Source organism: Eublepharis macularius, chromosome 14 (assembly GCF_028583425.1).
Source record: "Eublepharis macularius isolate TG4126 chromosome 14, MPM_Emac_v1.0, whole genome shotgun sequence".
Lineage (NCBI taxonomy): Eukaryota > Metazoa > Chordata > Lepidosauria > Squamata > Eublepharidae > Eublepharis > Eublepharis macularius.
In genome coordinates, this window is record NC_072803.1 from 14,434,628 (window position 1) to 14,460,676 (window position 26,049).

At 46.6% G+C, this 26,049-nt stretch overlaps 1 protein-coding gene across 1 annotated transcript in view; it reads right to left on the reverse strand.

Annotated features, from left to right (window-relative positions):
* Nucleotides 1–960: 960 nt before the first annotated feature.
* ADAMTS15 (ADAM metallopeptidase with thrombospondin type 1 motif 15) overlaps nt 961–26,049 on the reverse strand; it is a 47,955-nt gene continuing 22,866 nt past the window's right edge. Inside the window, exons 2-8 of the mRNA XM_054997761.1 lie at nt 23,759–23,891; nt 14,768–14,935; nt 9,102–9,385; nt 7,377–7,554; nt 4,901–5,082; nt 4,168–4,343; nt 961–2,646 (exon numbers count right to left, since the gene is read on the reverse strand). Of these exons, the coding sequence (XP_054853736.1) occupies nt 1,866–2,646; nt 4,168–4,343; nt 4,901–5,082; nt 7,377–7,554; nt 9,102–9,385; nt 14,768–14,935; nt 23,759–23,891 (1,902 nt within the window). The 3' untranslated portion in view covers nt 961–1,865. The remainder of the gene's footprint in view (nt 2,647–4,167; nt 4,344–4,900; nt 5,083–7,376; nt 7,555–9,101; nt 9,386–14,767; nt 14,936–23,758; nt 23,892–26,049) is intronic.

Consider the following 26,049-nt stretch of genomic DNA (forward strand, 5'->3'; position numbering starts at 1 on the left):
TCGTGCATTCGCTGTAACATGTGAACAGGCCTTACTGACTCCTCACCATGGAGGAAATATTTTGGTCTCTGTGAAGTGGAAACGAAACAACTGCCTTGTTAATGACCCCCACATTCTAGCACTGATGCTTAAAGGGAACATACATCAAAGTGCAAAAAGCACAAAGAGGAGCTCCCAGATGAGGGCCCCATAGCACGAGACCTGATGCAGCAGAAATCCCATTGTATATTTTACAGAACAGCTGATTTAGCTCTGGGCTTTAGAGCAGCTGTAACTTCCCCTTAATTGCATTCTGTCCTGCCCCCAGCTGTAAAAGTCACCTAAAAGGATCACACAGATAATAGCAATCTGACCCTCGAGATTTTTCTTCCCCATGCTACAATCTTGGCAAGTAATCAGGACGTTTTTCATCTAAATCTTCCCTTAGACTGAGTCAGACCATTGGTCCATCCAGCTCACTAATATCTGTTCTGACTGGCAGCAGCTCCCCAGAGTCCAAGGCACAGGTCTTTCGCAGCTTGAACCGGAAATGCTGAACTGCAGGCTGTACTCCAGAGCTCCTTTTCGGGCAAAAAGAAATACAGGTTCACATGCTTTCTGCAGAAGTTACAATGATCTCTGGGAAGACACCCATAAACAGCAAACTTGGAAGACACGTGGTTTTTGAATAATCGAAAACTAAATTTAAAAATCTGGGTTCTCTAGATCCCCTTTGTTGTGTGTACTTGGGATTGGTAAAGTGCACCTCTGCCCCCATACCAGAGCTTTTTTTCAGCAGGAACGCGGGGGTACGGAGTTCCGGAACCTCTTGAAAATGGTCACATGGCTGGTGGCCCCGCCCCCTGATCTCCAGCCAGAGGGGAGTTTAGATTGCCCTCCACGCCACAGTGCAGAGGGCAATCTAAACTCCCCTCTGTCTGGAGATCAGGGGGCGGGGCCACCAGCCATGTGATCATTTTCTCCGAGGGCAACCCACTGAGTTCCACCACCTCTTTCCCCCGAAAAAAAAGCCCTGCCCCATACTATATGGCACAATCTTCTGAGAAGAATGGACTGGACAAGCAACCAGGGAAGAGGACTCAAAAGAAAACCAAGGTGAAAACCCCTCAACCAAGGAGGACTCAAAAGAAAATGAAGTCAAGCACCATAAAAAATGTACACTGTTCGGTCTGTACAGGTTAACAGAAATAGCACTACCAAGCCACGTCTGGTTGCCAGCCCTGAATGAAAACATGAATGCAAAAAAATGCAAAAAAAAAAGTGTTTCTGGATACCCGCAAATGTGTTAGGGCTGAAGCATCCCATGCTGGTAGGCCTTGGAGGTACCCTACTGTACCCGTTGTTAAGCCTTATCCATTTTTGCAGGTGCAAAGAGAATTCCTTACGGTCCTCTCTAATGCTAGTGTATTTGGGGGAGAGGGACCCCCAGGAGAAGGCCTTTTGTAAATATTTTGCAAGAGATTGGGCCATAGCTCTAAGGAATGACCGTCACTGCCTTTGGACCTTCTTGGACGGCTAGTTGTCTCAATTCTGACCTGGAATTCTCCTCCCCACCCACAGCATATGGCACTAAGCTGTGATGGAGTTTGGAGCAGTTTGGCAGCTTCGAGGTAGTTGTTTATTCCTGCTTCTTCTCTGAGCAACCATCTCGACAAAACCCCTGCTCAGCCCCTTCTTGCCGGCACTCTTTTTCTGCCCACTTAAATCCTTTTGTTTGTTGAAATGTGCTATGTAACCGATGGCCCCCTCCCCCTTTCAACTCCATCGACTCCCTCCCCCCAGAGGCGATTTAAACTTTCAGCCAGTTTGGTTGCTGAGAGCCGGAAAGATGCACTGTGTCTTGGTCAGAAGCGGGCCCAGCCCAGTCAACACGGTCTCAGGGTACAGAAGTCCAGCTCCTGTGGCTTCTTCCTGAGGTTGCAGCGGTCGCGAGGCACCAGAACCCCGCCCCGCCCTGTGCACTTCAGCATGCGCCTTTTGAACCCCCTGCCGCAGGTTTTAGAGCATGGAGACCAGGGGCCCACCTCCCACGTAGGGCAGGGGTCACCGCAGATCCGGATGTCAGTGGGCCGCTGAGTGGCATCGCAGGCGGAGGCCAGCTGGCCTAAGGCGTCGCGGCAGAGCACCATGCGCTTCTGCAGCCCATTGCCACAGGTGACAGAACAGTCCTCCCAACTCGTGGTGGCCCACTTGTAAGCGGGACGTTTGTAATCCGGCCTGCCCGAATCCAGGCGGTTCGAGAGAGTGAGGATACTGTTGTTGAGGACTGGTGGGCGCTTCCCGTCTTTGCGGTATGAGGACTTGTCCTCCTTGTTTTCTTTGGGCAGGTAGAAGGAATACCGAACCCGAGGTGGAGTCATCTTGCCAACCGACAGCACCTCCACAGTCAATGGCTCCTGGATGGGCATAAAGGCTTGAAGACTTTCCACAGCTGTCCCCGTCCCACTGTAGCGCAGCACGCTGCCCTTTACTATAAGGTCTCTCTCCACTGCCGAGACAATGAAATGCCCATTCAGGAGGTATTTGCCGTGCCCGTTTTTCACTGCCAGGTAGTTGTCATCGCTGATTAAGCCCTTGTAGCCTCGCTGTCTAATGTCAATGCTGGATGCACCAGCAGGGATAAGCACCACAAAGTTATAGCCATGCCTTGAGAGGGAGACAGAGACATTTGAGATAAGTTAGAAAAGTCACCTGGGCAGGGTTTTACAACAGAATGCAGAGCCGAGTTGTACAGAACTGCTCAGAACCCATTGTTTTTTAAAAAGGACAGGTGTCATGATTTCACAATGCTGCATCCCTCTAAATGTGATGGAGCAGCATTTCTGCACACTACCCCCTGCCAGCTTCTCAATTCTCCTAACCAGTTCTTCATTCATATGATCCAGGAGTCTTGAATTAAAGAGACACTCAGCTGATCAAGCACCGATGTCTCGCCAGAGACAGGAGACAGCTTCTAAGACAGTAAAGGGATAGGAACTATAGGCTTTACTACTATGTACTGTTTGTTGCTGTATGATCCTACTGGGTAGTTTCTATGTTGTTTAGTATGTCAGTCTTAGAATTGCTTATGCTCCGTTTCAGTATTTCTTCAACTCTGCACTGGATTCCTGCTGGTTTAAATCTTTGCAAATTTGCATTTATATACCCTAGTGCATCGTTCATTGAAATGTCTTTGAAATTGACTGTGCTGCTCACACTGTATAATCCACCTTGAATCTTAGTGGGAAAGGCAGACTAAAAATAATGCAAATAAATAAATGAATGTGATAGAGGCAGCATCCCTATGGGGAGACTGTGATCATACCATTTGTGATGGACATCACATTTGCAAAGTGTGCGGAACCAAATCGCATTATCTCTGTGCTCCAAATTTGCAAGTTAGAGACTGCACAAGGTGAGCCTACATATACTGGGTTGGGATGAACGTAGGCTATGCAGAGGAGATGGGACCACATACAGATCCTCATACGCATGAGGCTAATATCTGAATGGGCATATTTTTGAGCTTGGTATACACACATTTCCTTCGTTCTACTCTGTTCAAACAACTTTTATATGCTTTTAAACCACTAAGTAAACCTACAACATAGTTTGCCCACTTGATGGCTGGGTGGATGGATGGATATTTCAACATTTATACCCTGCAGACCCAAAGCAGCTTACGCCATCATTCTTTCTTAATTAACTTTATGCTCACAACAACCCTGGCAAGTAGGTCAGGCTGAAATAGATGGACTCATCCAAGATCATCTAGTGAACCTCCTTGGGAGAGTTGCGACTCCAACACGGGTCTCCAGATCTTTAGTTTGACACTTTTAACCACTGCACCATGCAAAGCAAGACCTATTGGCAACATCATATCTTTCCTACCACCTTTGACACTTGGGAGTTTTTAAAAAAAACAAATTACAGTTTTCCCACAACCCAGTATTTTCATTCAGTCCAACCCTAAGAAGAGTTCCTCCTTTCTAAGCCCAGCGACTTCAATGGATTAGAAGGGTATATAACTCTGGTTAGGATTGCTCTGGAAATGCTGCTATTTCACAATGAAGAGCAGGTCACTCTAAGAAGACTGGAAAGAAACCCTTGGCAGAATTATTCATATCCATTGGCTTGTTTCTAAAAGCAGCGCTGTTTGTTCCCTGTCTGAAAAGGAAGTTCACTCACATGGGTTTAGTGAACAAGCCGGAGACTTTCTTGCAGCTCTTGTTGTCTCCGCCACACACTCCGCATTTGTCAAACTTCTTTTTCGAGCCAAGTTTCCCATCACATCCCGCCTTGATACATTTGCCCTGAACACATAGAGAAGTGGAGTCCGGAGAGCACGGGGTGCCATCTACCACCTAGAGATCATTAAAACAGAACAACATTCAGTGGTCAAAAGGAGAGCGGTAGGGGTGCACAGCGGCGGGCATTAAGCTTTGTTTGCAACATGGTAAGGGCATTCACATTGTCAACAAGCTGAACATAAAGGAGGGCACAGCACAAACCATTCCATGGGTAGATGGGGAAGCAGGTACTTGAAGTAGGCGCAGCCGCATCCCATGTGCCACGTGAAGGAATTAACACACGTGATAAAGGGATGGTTTGGCACTGAATGTTCCATGGTCTTCCATGTTTACCATTCCAGGTATGATATAGTTTATCCATGGATGCACGCAACTATAATTTATGTATGCAGTTCATATAATCCAAGGGAAATTTAATCTTGACCTCTTTTATGACTGTCAAAAATCCTCCTCTTTTGTTTGAATTTGAAAGCTGGTAAAGCTCTCTTATTTTCCATTCCAGCTTCCATTGAATATGTCCCCTTTGCCAGCCGGCTCTGCAAACTGGGTCTGCATCCGGACTGACTTCTTTCCAAGGCTGTGCTAGCCTCTGGAATGCTTCCCCAACTCACCTTTGGAGCCAAGACGTAAAAGTACCCAGTTCCATTGGCTCTGCAGATCAGCTTGCATTTGTCCCGAGGAGACACCCCAGAATATTTGGGGACCCAGGAGACGGTGGCGGTGAGCCGGTTCGTGCTGTGGTTGTACCCATTGAAAGCCTCACATTGTTCTTCTCGAAAGCTCTTCCCTGGGACTGGGAAAACACAATGCCATTTATTTTTAAAGACCATGTGGGGCTCATTAGATTGTGGTTGGTACATGATGCAGCAAGCATACTGCAGCTAAACACAACCAACTAAACACCACTAAAACATCTGGTGTGTTGCCACTGCAGCGTCGGGTCATCTGAGGGGCTACAGTCTTAGGTTAATAATTCCACATAGTTACTACCAATGAATAATAACAACATTCAATTTACATCCCACCCTTCTGCACAACTTAACGCCCCTCAGACCGGTTTACAAAGTATGTTATTATTATCCTCACGACAATCACCCTGTGAGGTGGGTGGGGCTGAGAGAGCTCCAAGAGAGCTGTGACTGACTCAAGGTCATCCAGCTGGCTTCACATGGAGGAGTGGGGAATCAATTAGTAATGAACTATTAAGGGAGGTTAAATCTCAGTAATTTGTACCTGAGTTCTGGTATCTGAAAGCCAAGCTACAAGTGACGCCTGACACAGGTTGGACACTTGACAGCTTATCTCAAGTTTTGATGGGAAATATAGGCATCCTGGTCTTACAGTTTGGCTCTCCATTTAATTGAAGTTTACAGAACCCCCCCCCCCCCACACACACACACACACCCAGCGGAGGGGAAGGTGGGGCCGGCAATAGCCCAATGCCTGCACTCCCCTCCTGACCACATGTTCTCCCTCCCATAGACTGCTGCTCTGTAAACTTCAATTAAATGGAGAGCCAAGCTGCAAGACCTGGACGACTACATTTCCCATCAAACTTTGAGGGAAGCTGACAAGCGTCCGACCTGTGTCAGGCATCACTTGTAGCTTGGCTCTGAGTATAATATAAACATGTCATGTCACAACAAGGCAAGAACTGTTTTTTATAACACAACCAGGGTCCATCTAGCCAGCCAGATGCCTTTGGAAGCCCACAAGACGGCTGTGAGGAGATTGGCTTTCTCCATTGCGTACCCTCAGCGATGCTGCTACTGTACAAGGAGGTTCATTTCAGCTCAGAACATAAGGAGATCCCTGCTGGATTCAACCAGTGGTGTATCTCACACAATGGCCAACCAATTACCCTCGAGGGCCAACAAACTGGGAATAATGGCCAAGGTCTTCCCCTGGTGTTGCCTCCTAGCACTGGATTTCAGAGGTTTCCTTTACACACCATAGCTGGAAGCCATTGATGGACCTCTCCGCCATGAATCTGTCTAACCCCTTTTCAAGCTATGATGGTTTAAGAAGCTTTTGCACACCTCCATGAATTAGTCTACCTGGATTTTAAAACTATGCAAGCCCGTGGCCACCACCAAATATAGTGCCAGTCAGTTCCACGGATCATTATCCTTTTATTATTATTATTAGTTTATTTGCTGCTCCACAACCAACAAGGCAGCAAACAACAAAAGTAAAATCCAACAGTACCATCATTTTTTTAAAATGAACCACCCTGCAAAGCCTTTACGTGCAATCCTAAAGAGACCTGCTCCTGTCTAAGCCCATTGATTTAATGAGTTTAGACTGGAGTAACTCTGTTAGGATGACAATGTAAAACTTATAAAGCCAGTCAGAGTAAAAAGAAATCGGGGAAGGGAGTAGAAACACATAAAATTGAACTAACAATCAAATGCCCAAGTTAATACGCATAGTTTGATCCAGTGCCTGGAACTAAAAGATCATGTGCACGTGGGCAGCATTCCACAACAAGGAAATGCTACAAAAAAGCCCTACAAGCATTATCAGACAGGTGACTGAAGTTCTTAATGGAACTTTCATTCTCTGATTTAAACTAGGCTTCCACTCTCATGCCTAATGCAAAGTGTACATTCGTTTCAGCATAGAGATGTCAAGACTGGGGAGCCCGTGCCAGTCTGCACCCCTAAAGAATCATGGATAATGACATTGATAGCTGTTGGATTCTCCAGAACATAAGAAGAGCCCTGCTGGATCAGGCCAGTGGTCCACTAGTCCAGCATCCTGTCTCACACAGTGGCGAAACAGTTGCTACAGAGGGGCAGCCACAGCGCATAGAGGCTGAGACCTTTCCCTGATGTTTCCTCCTGGCACGGGTATTCACAGGTTTCTTCCTATTGCAGAAATAGTTCTACCCTGAGAACATTTCAAGGTTAACTTGAACTTCATGGTGCAGTTAAAATGCACCATTAAAATTATACTGGAGAGACAAAAAATGGTAGTCAACACTCTGACGTACAACTGTTTCTGAACAATTTAGAATGGCAGCAGTTTAAGACCCGTGTTGGATATGCAGCCCGTCTCCGAGTCCACGTCTCGACAGAGCCTCACCTGAATTAGAGCAGGGATCAAGACCGCAGGAACGGTATTTCACTCGGATCCCTTCACAGTATTTCCCTTCATTGGCAGGTGTGGGGTTGTTGCATTCACGCTTTGCCAGCTGAACTCCTCCACCACAGGTCCGAGAGCACTGGCCATAGGGTGCCCACTTCCCCCAGTTGCCGTCCACCTGCCGTACAACAAAGTGTTGAGTGCATCCAAAACTCACAGCCATTGCTGTCGTTGCTTGATGTGGCCTCAGTCACCATATTCCTTTTTTTAAGTATTAAATTTTCTTTATTTAAACTATAAACTACACACCACAACACAATAAACAACAAACATAGAGAACAAGAAAAAACACAATTCTAAACATAACACACTAACAATACATGTATCTATAAAATATATCTGTTCATGTATCTATAAATATACCTATTCATTCTGGAATATTTAGAAAAACATAATGAAAGACAAGTTGCTTTGATTTTCCTAGACGCCGAGAAGGCTTTTGACAACTTAAACTGGAAATTTCTGTTTAAGATATTGGAAGATATGGACTTTGGGGACAATTTTATTAAATGGACTAAGTCAATCTATACAACCTAGACTGCACGGATAGTTGTGAATGGAGAGTTAACTAAACCATGTGGAATACAAAGAGGCACAAGACAAGGTTGCCCATTGTCACCTTTGTTATTTATACTGATGCTTGAAGTTTTGAATAGGGACATAAGACAAGATGAGAGAATTCGAGGTGTTAAGGTGAAACAGGAGAACTACAAACTGAGAGCCTTTGCAGATGATTTGGTGTTGATTTTGGAGGACCCCTTGAAAGGAATTGAAACCCTAATGACAAAATTGAAAGAATTTGGTGTAGTGGCTGGTTCTCAGTCACCATATTCCTGAAGAGCTCTCTGGCCTTGGGCATCAAAGCCTAAACTTCCTCTCTCCTACTTTGCTCAATCCCTACTGTGCCGTTCCTAGCTAACCAGGAAATAGCAGCTCTGAGCATGAGGTGCTCTTCTGTCACCATAGCTCATCCGTATCCAAAACAGGCAACAGATTTGAGAAGATTTTCACCTGATTCACAGGAACAGGGGCAAGTGAAGTGGTAACCTGATGCACAACAGCCAATGTGCAATTAAGCCAACTGAAAATGCAAGGCACATCAATGCTTCTGACATACATTGCATAGTTTACACAATGGTTTGCATTTGCGGGGCATGGGGAACTTGGTGCACAACTATTTAGAATTGCCTTGCAAAAATCAGATATTTGCATTAGCAAACAGTTAGGTAAAACCCTTTTAGAGTATCCTTTGCTTCCATGAAAAAATAGCACTTAGTACAGGGTATCAAGCTCAGCATCCTGAGAATTTCAATTTTTACTTTTCTTTGGAAAAACCCTTACACTTGCAAAGATAGGCTTGGGCGTGCATCAGCAAAGCCTGGCAAAATCTTTGGAGAGTGGGGTTTCCAAAATTCCATAGAGCATCAGATTTTACAAGTTGAATTGCTTTTTTCAGAATGCATTTTGTTCTCAGAATTTATCTATTTAAAAACATTTTTATGCCCCCTATCCAGCCAAATAGGGGTCCCCTGCCAGTAGAAATCCCAACCTCTGCAGATACGTACACCTCACAGCAAGAGAAGCAGGATACAATTGTCATAAAGGTCACAACTACCACCCCTCCGCTAGCTGGATCCTCCCAGGGCAGAGCCATCAGGTACTCACCCGGTACTTACTGATGTTATGCTTCTCAACACAGGCCCCCTTCAAGCAGAACCTCCCATCTCCACAGCTGGTGCCATCAGCCCAAGGGAAGTGGCGTGTCTGACACATGATGTGGCCACGAGCCTTCCCCGTGCACCACAGCTTGGTGCAGTACTGCATGTACGGGCAAGGTTTGGAGCCAATGCCAAAGGCCAGCTCACATTGCTGGTTGAGGTTGTAGTTGCTCCCAGGGAGGTCTTCGGGCAAGGCAATAGGCTTGGCAGGCTGATCCAAGAGGCAGTCACCTGGGAAGGCAAGGCAGAGATGGGAGGAGAGTTAGCAAAATAGTTTCCATTATACAGTGATACTCTGCTTTTCCAAAGGTTGCCCAAAACAGCTTCCAAAGAAACAAATCACGGTCTTAAAAAAACAAGCTCTTGTGGTATTTAAAAAAATCTACACACAGTGGAACAACAGAATAAGACCAAATTAGAGCTGAAGGCATCATTAACAGAAATGATCAATTATTCAATGGCCCACGTCATGATCAGGGATCCATTGGTTCATCAATCTGTTCAGATTTGTCCGAATGAAATCTGATGTGTCTGGTTTTTATGCTTATTCTGCTTTCTTGCAGCTGCTGCCACTGCTGCCTCAAATTGTTACGTTTTGAAATTTTGAGCAGAGACTTACTACTAGAGATGGGCATGAACCAGAATACGAACCAAAAAAACCAGTGGTTCGTGGAAGCTTGTTTCCACGAACTTCCACAGAACTGGTCTACTAGTTCTGTTTGGTTCATATTAAAAGGCGATGCCCCTTTCCCTGCCTCTGCAAAGCGGCAGGGAAAGGGGCAGTTTAAATGGCCATTTCCCTGCCACTTGGAAGCGGCAGGTCCCTTAAACTATCAGCTGGCAGGCAGCGGGGGGGGGAATCCCCCCCCGATAGTTCAAAGGGACCTGTCGCTTGCAAACAGCAGGAAAGGGCCCTTTAAATGATCAAATGCTCCTTTCCCTGCCGCTGCTAAGCTTGTCACCACCTCCCACTGAGGGTCACTCTAAACGTTATTTCCTTCACGCGTTTGCCATGGAGCCAACACAGGCTCGCACAGACACACCGCAGCTCTGAGGGATGGCTTGTATGATAAAAGGAGAACCCAAATGGGCTTGGAAAGCTGCCACCGTTGGAAAAAAAGCTCTTGCCTTTCTCCCAAGGGTTTCCCCCCATGCAAAAACAGTTTTCCTGTTTCTGCTGCCGCATGTGCACACAATACCTCCATGTGTGTCAGCAGAAATGGGAAAGCTCCCCACACTATTTTTGCATGGGGAAAAAACACTTGGGAGAAAGGCAAGAGCTTTCCCTCCAACGGTGGCAGCTTTCTGAGCCCGTTTGGACTTGCCATCTTTTATACAAGCCATTCCCCAGAGCTGCGGTTTGTCTGTGTGGAGCCCTGGTTGGCTCCGTTGTGAACTCATGAAGGAAGTGATGTTTAGAGTGGCCCCGGGAGATCTTCAACATGCATTTAAGACACAAGTAAACAATAGTACAGAATCTGCAGTCTCATGTTTTGGAATCAAGGACTCTAGATTGTAAAGGTTGCACATACTAAAAGAAATACGTTTCATGTGGGTAGCTGTGTTGGTCTGTAGTAGAAGAACAAGTTTTGGGTCCAGTAGCACCTTAAATGCCAACTAGATTTCCAGAGTATGAGATTTCAAGAGTCAGAGCTCCCTTTGTCTGACTCTCAAAAACTCACACCTTGGAAATCTAGTTGGTCTTTAAGGTGCTGCTGGACCCAAAGCATGCTCAAAGAATTATACAGCTCAGTCCAGGGAAGGCCAGTTCCATGTAAGGAGAAATTTATTGTCTGAAATTGCCCCCATTTTGAAAAAAAGAGTATGCTGGATAGAAGGCTTGGGAACAGTCACTCTCTGAAGTCTTATATTTTTCATATGGGAGCAATTTAGGACAATCATCTCCATGTGCAAAACTGAGATGGTACAAACTTCACATGAGGACTATATCATCTTCCAGATCTGTGTCTGAACTGGCCCTGATACAAACAGTAAGAAGGAAGCAAGACCCTCCTTCCTGATGACAGACACCGAAGCAGGCAACGGATTCCAAGAGCAATTAGTCATAAGTGCTGCATTCACATGTGCCTCTTGAAGCCCTTTTTCTGCCCTTCTCCCATGTTCAACGCATGCATGTGCAAAACTGAAAGGTAGTTCTAAATGTGCAAGAATCAGGTTTGGGGCATAAAAAAGTGGCAGTTTTAAAAGCGCTGAAGCGACTGATGGCCATGCAGGAAGGCTGATTTACAACCTGCATTCCAGGGTTTTATGATGCACGTGTGATTTTGGTTAAAGCAAATGAAGACTTAAAAACGAACGAGCCAGAGTTCGCCTGACCTGCTGTCAGACATCATTCAGTCCCTCTAAGATGGCTGCTCCAAGAAAGACTCAGACTTTGCCGTTTATAATGATTTACTGTCCTCCGAGTGTAAATTGTTTAATAAAAATGGAGAACTGTGCCAAGCCAGCAGGTCAGGCAATGTCTCTGCAGCACGTGATGACTCCAACCTGTGAACGGCTGGTTTTAAAGGACGCAGACACCCTTTGTGTCTGCTGAGCGCACTAACGTGGTTAGGATGGCAGAATCTGCCTAAGAAATTTCCCCATCAATCCATTTTTATGCCACCATTTCTCCAAGGAGCTCAGACTGGTATACATAGTACTCTCCCATCTGGTCAGCACAACAACGCTATGAGTAGGGTTTCCAACTGCAAGTTGGGAAATTTCTGGGGATCTGGGGACAGAGCCTGGGAAAGGCAGAACTTGGGGAGGGGGAGGACTTTAGCAGGGCATAGTGCCATAGAATCCTCCCTTGCAAAGCAGCTATTTTCTCCTGGGGAACTGATCTCCGTAGTCTGGACGTTCCAGGAGATCTCCAGGTCCCATCTGGAAGTTAGCAACCCTATCCTGTGAGGTAGGTGAGTTTGAGAGACAGTGATGGGTCCCAGACCAACCAATGAACCTCATGACTGAGGGGGGATTTGAACTCATGGCTCCCAGACCATCAGTTGAGACACTAACAACAATACCACATTGGTTCTCATCCTTCCTAATGAAGAATTTTGCTCTCCTTGTAATTCTACAGATTCCAGAAGGAAAGATGGACTGGTATGTTATACCAAAGCACAACAGGGTCTTGTGGCTAATTATGGCTTATTATGATATAAGATTTCATGGCCTAGAACTCAACTCTATTGCATGCATGACCTATGTTCACAAACATATGTGTACGCATACAAAGGCACACACACTGCTATAAAGAAAAAAAACTGTAAACAGTGGGAGCAAAAGGTAATAAAATGAGAACAGTTCAATCCGTGGCACTCTCTGCAAAATTCTTGTATACAGTTGAGGTTGCACAAAAATGTCATAGGCCATAACCTCTTGCATTTCGTCACTTTTTGCCCCTAATGCTTATAGTTCTTTTCACCTCTGTAACAAAGGTGGAAGAATTACAGCATGGGAAGCACAGAAGTCATTCACTGATCCCTCAAATTGCCCAATAATGTGTTAGGACTAGCCTCAGCCCATCACATCGTAGAGGTGAGAAGTGTTCAGAAATGGGCACTTACCATTGGGCTCTGAATTTCATAACAGGTGAGGACTAGAAATCCAGTTTACGGCCAAGCTACAAGTGACGCCTGATACAGGTTGGACACTTGTCAGCTTCCTTTAAGTTTTGATGGGAAATGCAGGCGTCCTGGTCTTGCAGCTTGGCTCTCTGACTGCTGTTCAATGAACTTTTCAACTGTCACTTGTCCACCATTCCGCCAAGCTGCCTACATTTCCCATCAAAACTTGAGGGAAGCTGACAAGTGTCCAACCTGTGTCATTCGTCACTTGTAGTTTGGCCCTTAGACACCGTTTGATTTTTACAATTCGAGGCTTTTGAGATTGATTTGGCTTGTAAATAAATCGGGCCCACTCTGTGCTATCTTTGCCCCTTCCCCTTCCCCCCATGCTTACTTTCTAGCTGCAGTGATTGGGGGAAAGGGGGCCATTCTTAAGTCTTTGCTAGGCTCTAAAGACTACCAACACAAAGATCCTGGGGAATTGTAGTTTGCCAGGGTTCCCAAGGCTTTTATAAACTGGGTGTAGTTGCTTTACATGCAAAAAATTACTGTATGGTGAAGAGATAGTGAATCTTTGCAGAAGTCCATTATTTGCCTTCTTTCACTCTAACCTGGGCTTCAGGCCTCTGCGGACAATTTTCCAGACAATTAGGACACATTTAGCAACATGGCCAGATTGAGGGGGCAGGGGGGTAGTCTGCCCCTGACACTGCCAAAGAGGGGGCGCCAGGCACAGCTGCCAGCCGCTGGGACTACGCCGGCGGCAGCGTGGAAAGCTGAGCAGCCAAGCTGGCCGCCCCCTCAGCAGGGCAGACAAGTGGCGCAGGCAGCCTCCCAGCCGCCCGCGCTGCTTCTGCTCTGCTGGTAGCACGCCCCACCCTGCATGATGACATCACGGAAGTGATGTCATCATGCAGCGCCGGGAGCACACATGCGCATGGGTGGGTGGCCTTGGGTTGTCCCTGGCGCCAGCAACCCTAGATCCAGCCCTGTTTAGCAATAGCGCTGAAGGGAGTAAACAACCTGCCTGTGGGAAAGCATTCCAAGGACAGTTACGGGTGCTTTAGGACACAGCAATACTTAAAAGGATAGGTAAGCCTAGAGAGCTTTGGTTGATGGGGAACTGCACACACATGTGACCACCAATTTGCCTTATGGAATGACATATCAAGAGGGCTGCCACAGATCCGCAGTCTTCAGAAGAATGTAGTAAGTCTATCTTTGCTTGATTTTCCTATGTAACTGCCACCCTGCTTATTACAGCTTGTTAAATCTTTATTATAAATGATTTGTTCTCTTCTTGGATGTCCTATGAATAGTGGTCCCATTTCCCAGTGTGGGCAACCCCTTCTTCCATTGCCCACCATTACTCAGAGCATCACATGCAGCATCACATCACTTCTGGTAAAAACCTGAAATGACATAGGATAGCTCTAAGAATCTCTGGGAACTCTATAGTTTCACCATAGAGTTATGGGCAATTCCTAGAGCTACCTGTCATTATGTGACATGATGCCACAACCAGTGTCACAGCCCCCCACAGCCCCACCCACAGCCTTCCCTTCAGTTGCCAAGCACTGCACTGCTTGGCAACCCCAACTTATGAACCTAAAAGCAGAGTCCGGCAGGCCCTAACACTGAGTTCACCCATCTCGACATGGGAACTTCCTGAAAAATTTCACTTGTGTAACCAAAATTCTTGTGAATTCCACCTCCGGATTCACCTTGAAAATTGAATGGCAACTCTTTACTGCGGTGAAATCCCATGAGGCAGAGCTTGCTGCAATTTCTGGTCACCTTAACAAGTGACAGAATACTTCTATAAACATCCTCTTTGCTCCTCTGTGACTGAAGTTACATAGAGTTTGCTGCACCATACCCCTATGTCTAGAAGAAAGGCTTCCTGAGTTTTAGTGCATATTTAAGTAGCAAAGACGGCACAATACAGACGGCCACTCAGCTCTTCCACCCAAATTGCTCTTCTTGCCTGACCCCTCATCCCAACCTCCTTTCTCCGTGGGTGGCTGCGTTCCACACTCACCGTGCCCACTGTCCAGGAAGTCGGTGATGATGGCTGCGCTGCAGGCTGACCAAGGGTTGGTGCGGTCAATTTGTATGAGAGTGGGTGACATCATGTGGTTGGTCCTCAGCTTCCCAAAAACCTCCTCACAGACTTTCACATTGTCATGAGGCATGTTGAACACGTGCCCTGGAAAGAGAAATTCAGATTTGAAAATCACAAATGCAATTCATGCACCCTCCATACTGTGGAGCTTTCATTCTTTAAAGTGTCCCGTGCTTTTCCAGGGCAGGCCTCCACCCATCTGCAACCCATCCAGCCAAACACATTCCCACCAGCCCTGTTTGGCAACAAGCCAGAAGCATGATATACCACATATCTGTCTGAGAGCTAAACTACAAGAGATGAATTACATGAGGACACTCACCAGGGTTGGCCTCCCCATTGAGCCTGAGCCAGTAACAAAGAAGGGGGCCAGCCCTGGTAACAGCAATAGGGAAAAAGGGGGAAGGGGATACAATCCCACCAAGGGCTATGACAGTTAACCTCTTGTGAGTTAAATGAAACAATAAAGGATGTGTGCGAAAGAATTTTATAACAATCTTACTGTACAGCCATCTACCTTCCTTGTAACCAAAACACATGAATTCTCAAAAAGAGATATATTCATTAGATAATACATTTCAAGAATTCTCAAAAAGAGATATATTCATCACATAAGACATTTCATACAAGGTCTATATAATACATCTCCGAGAGTAAGAATTATAATCACAAGTTCCACACGTGGAACCGGGACGGATGAGAATGGTATCCTCCTATACAGGCTTCTGTCAGTTTATCAATATGCATTCTTCCCTCTATATAAAGAAGGTAAACTTCCAGTCGTGCCCGAAGAGACGGTGTCGACAAGTTGTTCCGCTCAGCTTTTCGTCCGTAACTTCCTCAGGGGCAGCTGACAAGGTTGCAACAGGTTTAATACAAACTTGCTTCTCAACCCGCTCCCGAAGGTGACGTCAGCAGCACAGGGCCACTGAGCGGGCAGCCTCTCAGCCCTCCCACCCAGTTGCTTTGTGCTGCTGCTGCTGCCGCTGCCGCTGCCACCGCCACCGTTGGCACACAGTTGCAGGCCAGGCGCAGCAGGTGCCGGGGTGGTGCGCGGAGCAGCTCAGCTGGAGAGCTGGGAGGATGCACACCGCCACATGCCGCCCTGGCCGCCTGCTGCGCCTGGCCCACAGCTGCTGCACCTGGCCAGGAGCGCGTGCTGACGGCGGAAGCATGGGGCAGCTGAGCGGGCAGCTTCCCATTCAGTTGCTCTGCGGGCCAGGCGCAGCCAGCAGCCAGCTGTGCCTGGCCCGCAGAGCAACTGAACAGGACTGGAAGCCCCCCCCCCCCCGTGCGCTCACCCAGCCCTGTGTGATGATGTCACATGCAGTGACATCATCACGCAGTCTGGGCATGTGCACGCATGCACACAACAACACCCCTTAATGTGCCTCAGGCGCCAGCAACTCTGGCGCCAGCCCTGAAGCTCACATGAAGGGAGTTGCAATGTTAGCCGGAAAGCTGAGTTTTAAAAGGCAGATTAGAAGGCTCTGTCAATTTCCCCTCTCTACAGAGCCAGCAAAGATCACTCCTCAGAAGGTCTGTTTATTTCCTCTTCACCTCCAGAAAGCTCTGTCAGTTTCACCTCCCCTTCTGGGAAGCAAAGAGGAAATAAACAAACCTCTAAAGAGTGATCTTTGCTGGCTCTATAGAGGGGAAATTGACAAAGCCTTCCAATCTGTCTTTTAAAACTCAGCTTCCCGGCTAACATTGCAACTCCCTTCACGTGAGCATCCTCATGTAATTCATCTCTTGTAGTTTAGCTCTGAGTGCAATAGACAGCTGGGAATCTCCTGCTCCCAAGCAGGGAATTCCATCAATAGAGATGGATATTAAAGAGACTTCAGCTGATCGGCTCTCCTTTTTACTTCCATTTGCTGGCTAATGCTCTCTTTTCAAACATATTCTAGTATTGGATAGGCCAGGCTGCTGGTTCTCGGTGCGTGCTCTTTTTTAGTATTCTAAATGGATTTTTGAAGTAGGACTTTACATTATTATTATTTTCTTAAATGAGTTTGTGCTGTGATCTTATCCTCCTTGAGCCTTTGGATAAGGTTTTTAAAAAAGAAAAACCTTTTTGCCCAGACACTCCTAGTCCTACTTTAACAGGTAGGGTTGCCAACCTCCAACTGTAGCCTGGCAATATTCTGGAAATAAAACTCATCTCCAGATGTCATGTATTAGTTCTCCTGGAGGAAATGGCTGCTTTGGCATTATATCCTGCTGAGGCCCCTTCCCCAGGCTCCATCCTCCCAAATCTCCAGGAATTTCTCAACCTGGAACTGACAACCTTACTAACAGGGTATGTTTTATGGTGGCAGGCTTTGGCATCTGAATCGCCCACATCATGCATCAGCCTATAAGCATGTGCAAAGCACCCTTTCCTCATCATAACTGTGCATATATCTTGTTTTAATAACATTCCATTTAATACTCTATTTATATACTGCCTTTCAGGACAACTTAATGCTCACTCAGAGAGGTTTACGAAGTGCATTATTATTATCCCTATGACAATCACCCTGTGAGGTGGGCAGGGCTGACAGAGCTCCAAGAAGCTGTGACTGACCCAAGGTCACCCAGCTGGCTTCAAGCGGAGTGGGGAATCAAACCTGGCTCTCCAGATGAAAGTCCTGCTGCTCTTAACCACTACACCAAACCAGCTCTTTTGAGAGCTTTAGCTAGAATGGCAACTACCAAGAATGCTGGACTGACAGACAGACCTATGTGGCCATTAGTGTGACCTCTTCACATAAGAAATGTTAAAAACAACACAACATTTTCCCACAGGTTTCCCACCGTGATGTTCAGTCCGCTGGGAACTTAAGAGCCAAGCTGCAAGTGACGAATGACACTTGAACGGCAAGTGAACAGACTCACGTGTATTCTTCCCTGTTCACTTGCGCTCCGCTGATCAAGTGGAGCGTAAGTGGCTCACAAGTGAACAGGGAGGAATACACGTGAGTCATTCGTCACTTGTAGCTTGGCCCCTAATTCCAAAGCACACAAGGGTCCAATTCAGATCTAGACCATGGCCCTTGGGGAGAAGGGACTTCCAACGTTTCTCCACCAAGCACTTTTTTCTTTACCTGAAACAGCCCCAGGGAAGCGCTATTTGACCCAATGAGGAAACCTTAGTGCAATCCATCAGTACATGTGCAGCCCCCAATGGGGCAAACAACACTCCTCCCCGGGCCATTTCAGGCGAGGACAACAGCACAGGGGAAAAGGTTGAATCCGACATACTTAAGACACTGACTTCCTAGTAGGGAACCTGCAGCAAATGTCTGACTGAAAGCCCTTGGGGCCAAACACGTGGGAAATGTAGCCAACAGGCCCTCCGTCCTTTGAACCTTCCTGCATAATCGATGATACCCCTTTAGCTTACGGGACTCCCAGCTCAGGATATACCTACGCAGTACAGTCATTGCTGTTTTGGATCTCCTTCCTGGCTGTGCAAATTTCTTGCTGCTCATGTTCTCATTGCCCCCAAAGGTAGACAAAGTTACAACAGATGCATGTCTCCTTGCCAATGGGAGCCTGCAAGCCAGCAGTTCCCTGGCCAAGGTTCACACCATCTGCTTTGTGCACGGACACCAGTTCTTGCAAACACGAGAAGGAAACCTGAGCAACAGACAGCAAGGAAGAAAGGAAGGGGAAAAATACATTTCCTTATTCAGCCTTCCTGGGCACTCTGGGAACAAACTCCCTCTGCTGATTTTCCTGTAATTCTGGACTCCCACAGCACATTTCTTAACATATGAGCGGAATAATTGGGCCTGAAATAACATTCCACATTTAACATCCTGATGGTTTTGATGTCAAAGTCTGAATACTCCTGTAGACAGAACTGGTCATCTTGGTTCACTCCTGCTTGCTGCACGCTATAGAACTTCCAGCAGTTAGATCTGAATCTAGATATACTACCAATTTACACCGGCTTCCAAATCATGATGTGTTCTGCAATCTAAGGATGGTCGTTTTATAGAGCAGAGAATTCTTCACAGCCTTTTCATGGAACTGTGGGCCGGAGGCTGGAGCCAAGCTAAATTTTCTTCTAAAAGAGGAGCAGTTCCCTTCAGCATCCCCCTCTAGCTGCAGAACCTTTCCCCGCCGCCGCCGCCGCCGCCGCCACCAGCAGCATTTCAGGAAGATCAGTGGGCTGTCACAGGAAGGGAGAGGCATGAAAGTTCTATTCTGCTGATCCAAGTGTCTTCCAGAACATTTCAACTAGATCCAACCCAGCAGTTCCAGACAGAACTCAATTTGAATTTGCAATGAAGACATATTTAGTGGCTTCCAGGTAAGTTTTCCAGGTGACAAGTATATTTTGGGAGTACCCGACATCCTCAACACATAACATTGGAATGCTATGTGGATATACTGATCATTGCCAAGCCCAGATGGCAGACAGAGAGCCAGCAAAATCCATCTGGGTTGCAGTCGCATCGGATAGTGGTGATCGTATCGAACTCAAACTGTGGAGACGGGATCTTACACTTTCAATTCAGCCATGCAGTTTATTGGGGGACCACGGGCCAGTAATTTTCTTGCAGCCTAACCTACCTCCAAGGATTGTTATTTGGATGAACAGAGAACCATGCATGGGGCCTCAAGCTCCTTGGAGGAAGGGTGGAACTTAAAATAAGAGATTACCTAACAGAGTAGCAGCACATGAAACTTGCATGTCTTTCCTGGGGTACATCCCCATATACATACTATTTAGTCCAACAGTGTTAAAATCAACCAGTGGGGATCTACCATTTGAACAAACTTTCACTCTCTACAGTTCAGACTTTAACAGTGCAGTCCTATGCAGAGATATTCCAAGACCGTCAGGTTTGAATACTAGAATCTTTATGTTCAAGTGTCACGGAACCAACACTGAAATCATTATTAATTCCCATACAGACATTCATTACAGGGTTACTGGAGCCAAATGAGCATGCCAGCTCCACCGGGAAGTACAGTGGTACCATCCATGGTGGCGCATCAACAAACATAAGCCACCACTGCTGGACCCTTCAATCAACAATCCATGAACCAGCCTACTCACGCCGGGAAATCCAGTTTCCGGACATTCAATTTCCGGTGCGGCCAATCCCGAAACAGATTGGCAACTGCAGAATTTGTTTCAGTGCTAATCAAAACCGGAGCCTCTTCCTGAGCCCTGAACAAGAGCCAAAACAATTTGGCTGCAAATCCTCTCGACAATCTGGCAGAGAGCTTCTCCGGATCTAGGTGTGTGTCTAATGCATCCCGGCCATGACATGTTACTGCAGGGTTTCTTAAGCCTGGGAACAGCAGCTAAGCCAGAAAAGCTGAATCTCTTGCTCGGGTTCTCTTGTCTTCCTAACAGCTGTTTTCTAACTGTTCCAATCAAACCTCCTGATAGCATTCAGAACAATGCTGCAGTCTCTCTCGTGTGCGCGCGCATACACTCATGCACACTCACACACACAAAACGAGGTGGAGTTTCCCCTGAAATCTGTCCTGGAAGCTTTGCTATTGTCTAAACTTCCTGAGCAAAGCCTTCAGGGCTATTTTAAACATCAGCCTTGCCTCTTTCCTAATTATGAACCCAGAAACTTTCAAAACCAAATTGGATCCGGTCTCTCTCCTCCCCAATTCTAAAATCTACTTCACAGGTGGCAACCGCAGGCACGGGCCCTGCCTCTTTGCTGTGGCTTGGTTTTTAAGTGGCCATTTCCTAAGCCACAGGATGATTGATGGAGGATCCTAGCCAAGAATGGTCTGGCAAGTATTTGACAGGGAATGTTGTGAAGCCAGACAGATGCAGAGTGCAGGCAGAGAGCAACTCGATGCTGCTTCAATCCAGGACTATAAAGTCAGCACTGTGCAACACTGGGGCTCCGTACCTCTCCGGCTTCTATGCCAGCGTCCCTCCTCTGCCTGCCTCTTCACAAAATCATACAACAGTGTCCACAGATTAAAACACTTGGAAAGCAATGGATGAAGCTAAAGAACCAGTTTGGTACCAGCGGTTAAGAGAGGCAGTTTGGTGTAGCAGTTAAGAGCAGTGGGACCCTCATCTGGAGAACCGGGTTTGATTCCCCACTCCTCCGCTTGAAGCCAGTGGGTGACCTTGGGTCAGTCACAGCTCTTCCAAATCTCTCTCAGCTTCACCCACCTTCACAGAGTGATCGTTGTGGGGATAATAATAATACACTTTGTAAATTGCTGAGTAGGTGTTGTCTTGAAGGTATACAAATCGAATGTTATTGTTAATTGAGAAGTTGGAAGGTCTCAAGGCCAGGCTGGGCACTGGACAGTCATTCCACGGAGCAGACCTACAGTAGGTGTCTCCTATTCGGGGCCTCGCAGTCAGAATCTGAGAGGTGGTAAAACCCAAAGTGGGCCCTGGAGGGCAGTATACTTTTCTCCACTGTGGTGCTGACTTCCACTGTGGCTAGCCCTTCTGCACGCTTAAGGGCTCCTTGGAAAAACGACTCTTGGGCATGAGGAAGCGCTAGTGGCAGGAGAAGCAAGGGTTGCAGCGCAGAAAAGCCTCCACAGTGGCCAGAGAGAAGTACGAGGGGAACCGTGCCATCCAACACTTCCCTATTCAATTTAAAATTTATAGACGACCTTTGCCGGAGAACAAAGACACTTATGAGAATCCATAAACGAGAAAACAATCACAGCATAAAGGCGTCACAATGGACAAACCCCAGTTTTCAGCAAAAAGACCAGCCTTCCTCTAAAAGGAAGGTTTTAAATTCTTTAAGAAAGAGAAGAGCAAAGAAGCCTTCCTCATTTCTTCAGGGAAAACTGTTCCAAAGCTCCCGAAAGCTATTTAAAAGCCAGTGTGGAGTAGTGGTTAGAGTGGGTGACCCAGGTTCAAATCTACCACAAAGCTTGCCAGGGAAATTTGGCCAGTCGCCGTCTCTTAACTTGCCTGGCAGAGCTGTTGTGAAGATACACTGAGGAAGGGAGAAGCATATACACCATTCTGAGCTCTCTGGAGAAAGGCTAGGGTAAAAAATGTGATAGAGAGGCATGCACCTGGAAAAATCCCAGAAGGGTTTATTATCTGGGCTCTCCACTACCACATGGGTTCATGTCGGAAGATATTTATATACAAGGCTTTTTTTCAGGGGGAACGCGGGGGAACAGAGTTCCGGAACCTCTTGAAAATGGTCACATGGCTGGTGGCCCCGCCCCCTGATCTCCAGACAGAGGGGAGTTCAGATTGACCTCCGCGCCAAGGGCAACCTCAACTCCCCTCTGTCTGGAGATTAGGGGGAGGGGCCACCAGCCATGTGACCATTTTCTCCAAGGGTAACCCACTGAGTTCCACCACCTCTTTTCCCAGAAAAAAAGCCCTGTTCATATGCAATCTGGCCAGTTTAGGCACCTCACTGCTTGCCAGAGGCCTTTTGTGTCTAAACAGGTAGATTCTGGAAACGGAGCACACATTGGTGCAAAAGACAGTGTGGCATAGCAGCTAGAGAGACAAACCACGGATTCCATCCACATCTCAGTGGGTGACCTTACGGCAGTCACTCTTTCTCAACCTAACCTTCCTCAGAGGATATCTGTGAGGAGAAAATAAGGATAAGGACCCCTATGCATACTGCCTAGAACTACTTGGAAGGATTAAAAAAGAAGGAATTGTGGTAGTTTACCGAGCTACGTTCCTACTTTCGACCAGGAGCTTTCTTGTTTGATGCCCAAATCTGGACAGGAAGCCACTGCTCTATTTATTCAGGCATTTATATACCACTTTTCTCCCTACTGGGAATCCCAAGTAGCATACAGCATCATTCTCCTTTCTTCCGTCGTATCCGTACAACAGCCACTCTGTGAGGTAGGTTAGGCTGAGAGACAATGGCTGGCCCAAGATCATCGGACAAATTTCCACAGCAGAATGGGGATTCAGACCCGGGTCTCCCAGATCCCAGTTTGAAACCATCCACCACACTGTCTAGCCATAAAGCATCTCTCCCATGCCTACATAAACCAGTTTAAGAAGTGCCAAAAAAATCCTTGCATACTTCAAAAGCGAAAGAGTTTTCCACTACAACTTGCATAGCTGGCAGTGCAATCCTAAAAGCAGCAACACTGTTCTAAGCCCACGGACTTCAATGGACTGAGAAGGGTGTAAAGATCGCGCTGTAGACTATTCTTTGTCTCTGCTAGCAGCTGAGGAGAAGCAAAACAATGAAGGGGGCAGAAGGCAGCCAGCATCTCGTCCTTCCCCGTATCTGGAATTGCAATCCTCCAGCTTTCTCTGCCTCCAGGCAGGATAGCCGTCAGAACTCTTGACAGAAGTTTTCCCAGGGTGGGCGTAAAAGGCAGCCTGGCTCTTGGAACAAGGGTTTTTTACTCTGGAACCAGTTTTAACTGCCAGAACTCAGCCCCAGAATAGGATATGAACATATCTCTAGGGATGATTTCAGGCCTTCGAAGAACGGTTTTGCCTTTCCAGTGATGTAGGTCCAGCCAAAGACCAACCTGGGGGCCAGTTGCACAAGGAAGTCCACCCTTCCGTCAATTCTGCATCCATTCAGAGGAATGGAACACCTCCAGCTAGTTTTATGTGGCCATCCTTTGACAACTTAGAAGTGGAGAGAAACCTTAGAAGAAAGCAACCTTCATTTAGGAGTCACCTTTGTATGCGCGAAGGCTCTGTTCTTTCAACCAAGGGTAGCCAACTTGCAGCCCAGGGATCTCCAGAATAATAGCTATTGGCCCCAGCATTTTTTAATCAGTGGGTGGTCCAGTCTTTGGCTATGTAGCTCTTTAATGGAAATACTAATGCTGCACTTCATATCATGCGCGGCCACACCTCAGCGCATTAAAACCATTTTAATGAGCAGACACTCTTTGAGATGCTGTACCTCCTGAAGATGCTACCTCACCAAATTGCTCTTTGTTCCTTACCCAGCTCGTGAGCTGTGGTGAAAGCAGAGGGAAGACCATCGTCTTCGATGACCGAGCAGCTGCGTTTGGGGTCGCACATGGTGCCCACATCTGCCATTCCCAAGGTGTCACAGGTAGTAGCGCCACACAAATCCTGCAAAAAGCATAAGCAAAGTTCGCATATAAGTCAAGCAGTCCATCTAGTCCAGCGTCCTATTTCCCACTAGGTAAAGGTAAAGGTAGTCCCCTGTGCAAGCACCAAGTCATTACTGACCCATGGGGAGACGTTGCATCGTGACGTTTTCTTGGCAGACTTTTTACGGGGTGGTTTGCCTTCCCCAGTCATCTACACTTTACTCCCAGGAAACTGGGTACTCATTTTACCGACCTCAGAAAGACAGAAGGCTGAGTCAATCTTGAGCCGGCTACCTGAACCCGACTTCCGCCAGGATCGAACTCAGGTCGTGACGTGAGCAGAACTTGGGCTGCAGTACTGCAGCTTACCACTCTGCCCACTAGGGGTATGCATTTGAACATACTGGAGACTAAATTAAACCCGAAATTTGCTGTTTTGGGGCATCTCACGAATATTCGAAATGACCCAAAATGCTTCCGAAAGTCTGGAAGTGCCAAAAAAATTTCTCCCAGAATTTCAGCAGTGTTTTGGGGAATCAAGGAATGAGGGGGCTGAGATTGAGGAAGCATGCCTCAGTTTTTAGCTGTTCCATGGCACAAGGTTCCTTTAAACTTTAAAGGGTCATTGCTTTCTGTGAAAAGACCTAGCCTCCAAACTCCAAACCTCCGCAGAAAATAATGACCCTTTAGAACTGAAAAGGATAGTGAGCTAACAAATGACTGGTGTAGGGGGGCACTGAAGACAGCTCTGGCCTTAGAGGCTAGGTCTACTCTCAACAGGAAAGAATCGCCCCAATATTTCCTATGAGTGGTAAACCTGGCCTCTGTACCATCCATAGGAAATACTGGAGTCATTGTTGTACAAGCTATTTAATGACCGGCTCAGCAAGATACCTCTTCTTTACGTTCTGCCAAAAGGCAGATCCAAGACAGTCATTCTCCCCATTCTTTCCCTATTGCTGTTTCTTCCTTGTTCTTACCGCCATGGGATTTGTGCACATCAATCTGCTCAACAGAACTCTAAGTCCCAAATTGTACTCTTGGCCAACCCACATTCTGAAGGTTTTCCAGGTCATGATGAGTCATGATTTGCATACAAGAGAGCCAGTTTGGCATGCTCAAAGTTACTTTTTAAATAAATCAGATTTATTTGGATAGCATGAATCGGTCACACGAACACAGGAAGCTGCTTTATGTTGACTCAGACCAGTGAGCCATCAAGGCCAATATTGGGGATACTCAAACAACCATCGCTCATAAGCAGGGAGCTGACTCTTCATTAACTGCCTGACCATGTTAATCAAGTTACTCCTCAAACACCGTCACCGCTTAGCAACGCCCTCCTCTACAGACCTGCTGCCACCATTCATCATTTTGCCACCACTCAAAGTCAACTGTACAAGGAAGAGAGATAAAACGCCCGGCCCGCAACATCTCTAATCAGTATTGTCTATTTCATCTGATAGCAGCTCTCCAGGATCTCAAATACACGTCTTTCACATCCCATTTTACCAGATCCCAGAGACGCAAAGCAGACGCAGCACCACTGAGCCACGGCACCTCCCTCTAAGTAAGCCGGTTTGAATGAAGAGAACTGCCCTTCCTCATATTCGCTGCAAACAGTCATGGATTATCTGCTAATGCTACCTTTTTAACTGCATTCAGACTTTAGCTAAAGACAGGGCTCATCAAATAATCCCTATTTTGTTTCTTTTCATGTTCTTTGAGATATTCTCTCAATAGTTTCAACTTTTCCTCTTGTCTTTTGTAGATTGATTCATATTGCATACACACGTGGTATAAGTTTTGTATGCATTTAAGGTGGCCTCTTTCCTGTACAATACATGACATTTAGATGCATAATGTTGATTTAGTGATGCTAATGCACAAATACCACTGAAAGATGTGTACTTTTTACAGGGGAGCATATGGGACAAGGAAAATAGTACAATAAAGCAGCACAGGTTTGATTCATACAAGAAAAAAAACTGAGATCATAACAGATTTAACTTGGGGTCAAAGAGCCAAATAGGAACTTTGAACGCTTCCCTAGCTAAGGATTAGAGATGGGCATGAACCAGGAAAATTCTGAACCGTGCAATTCATCATTCAATGTGTTTCACAAACCATGAACTTTCATGAACATGCCCCAGTTCATGAACCGGTTCATGAAAACG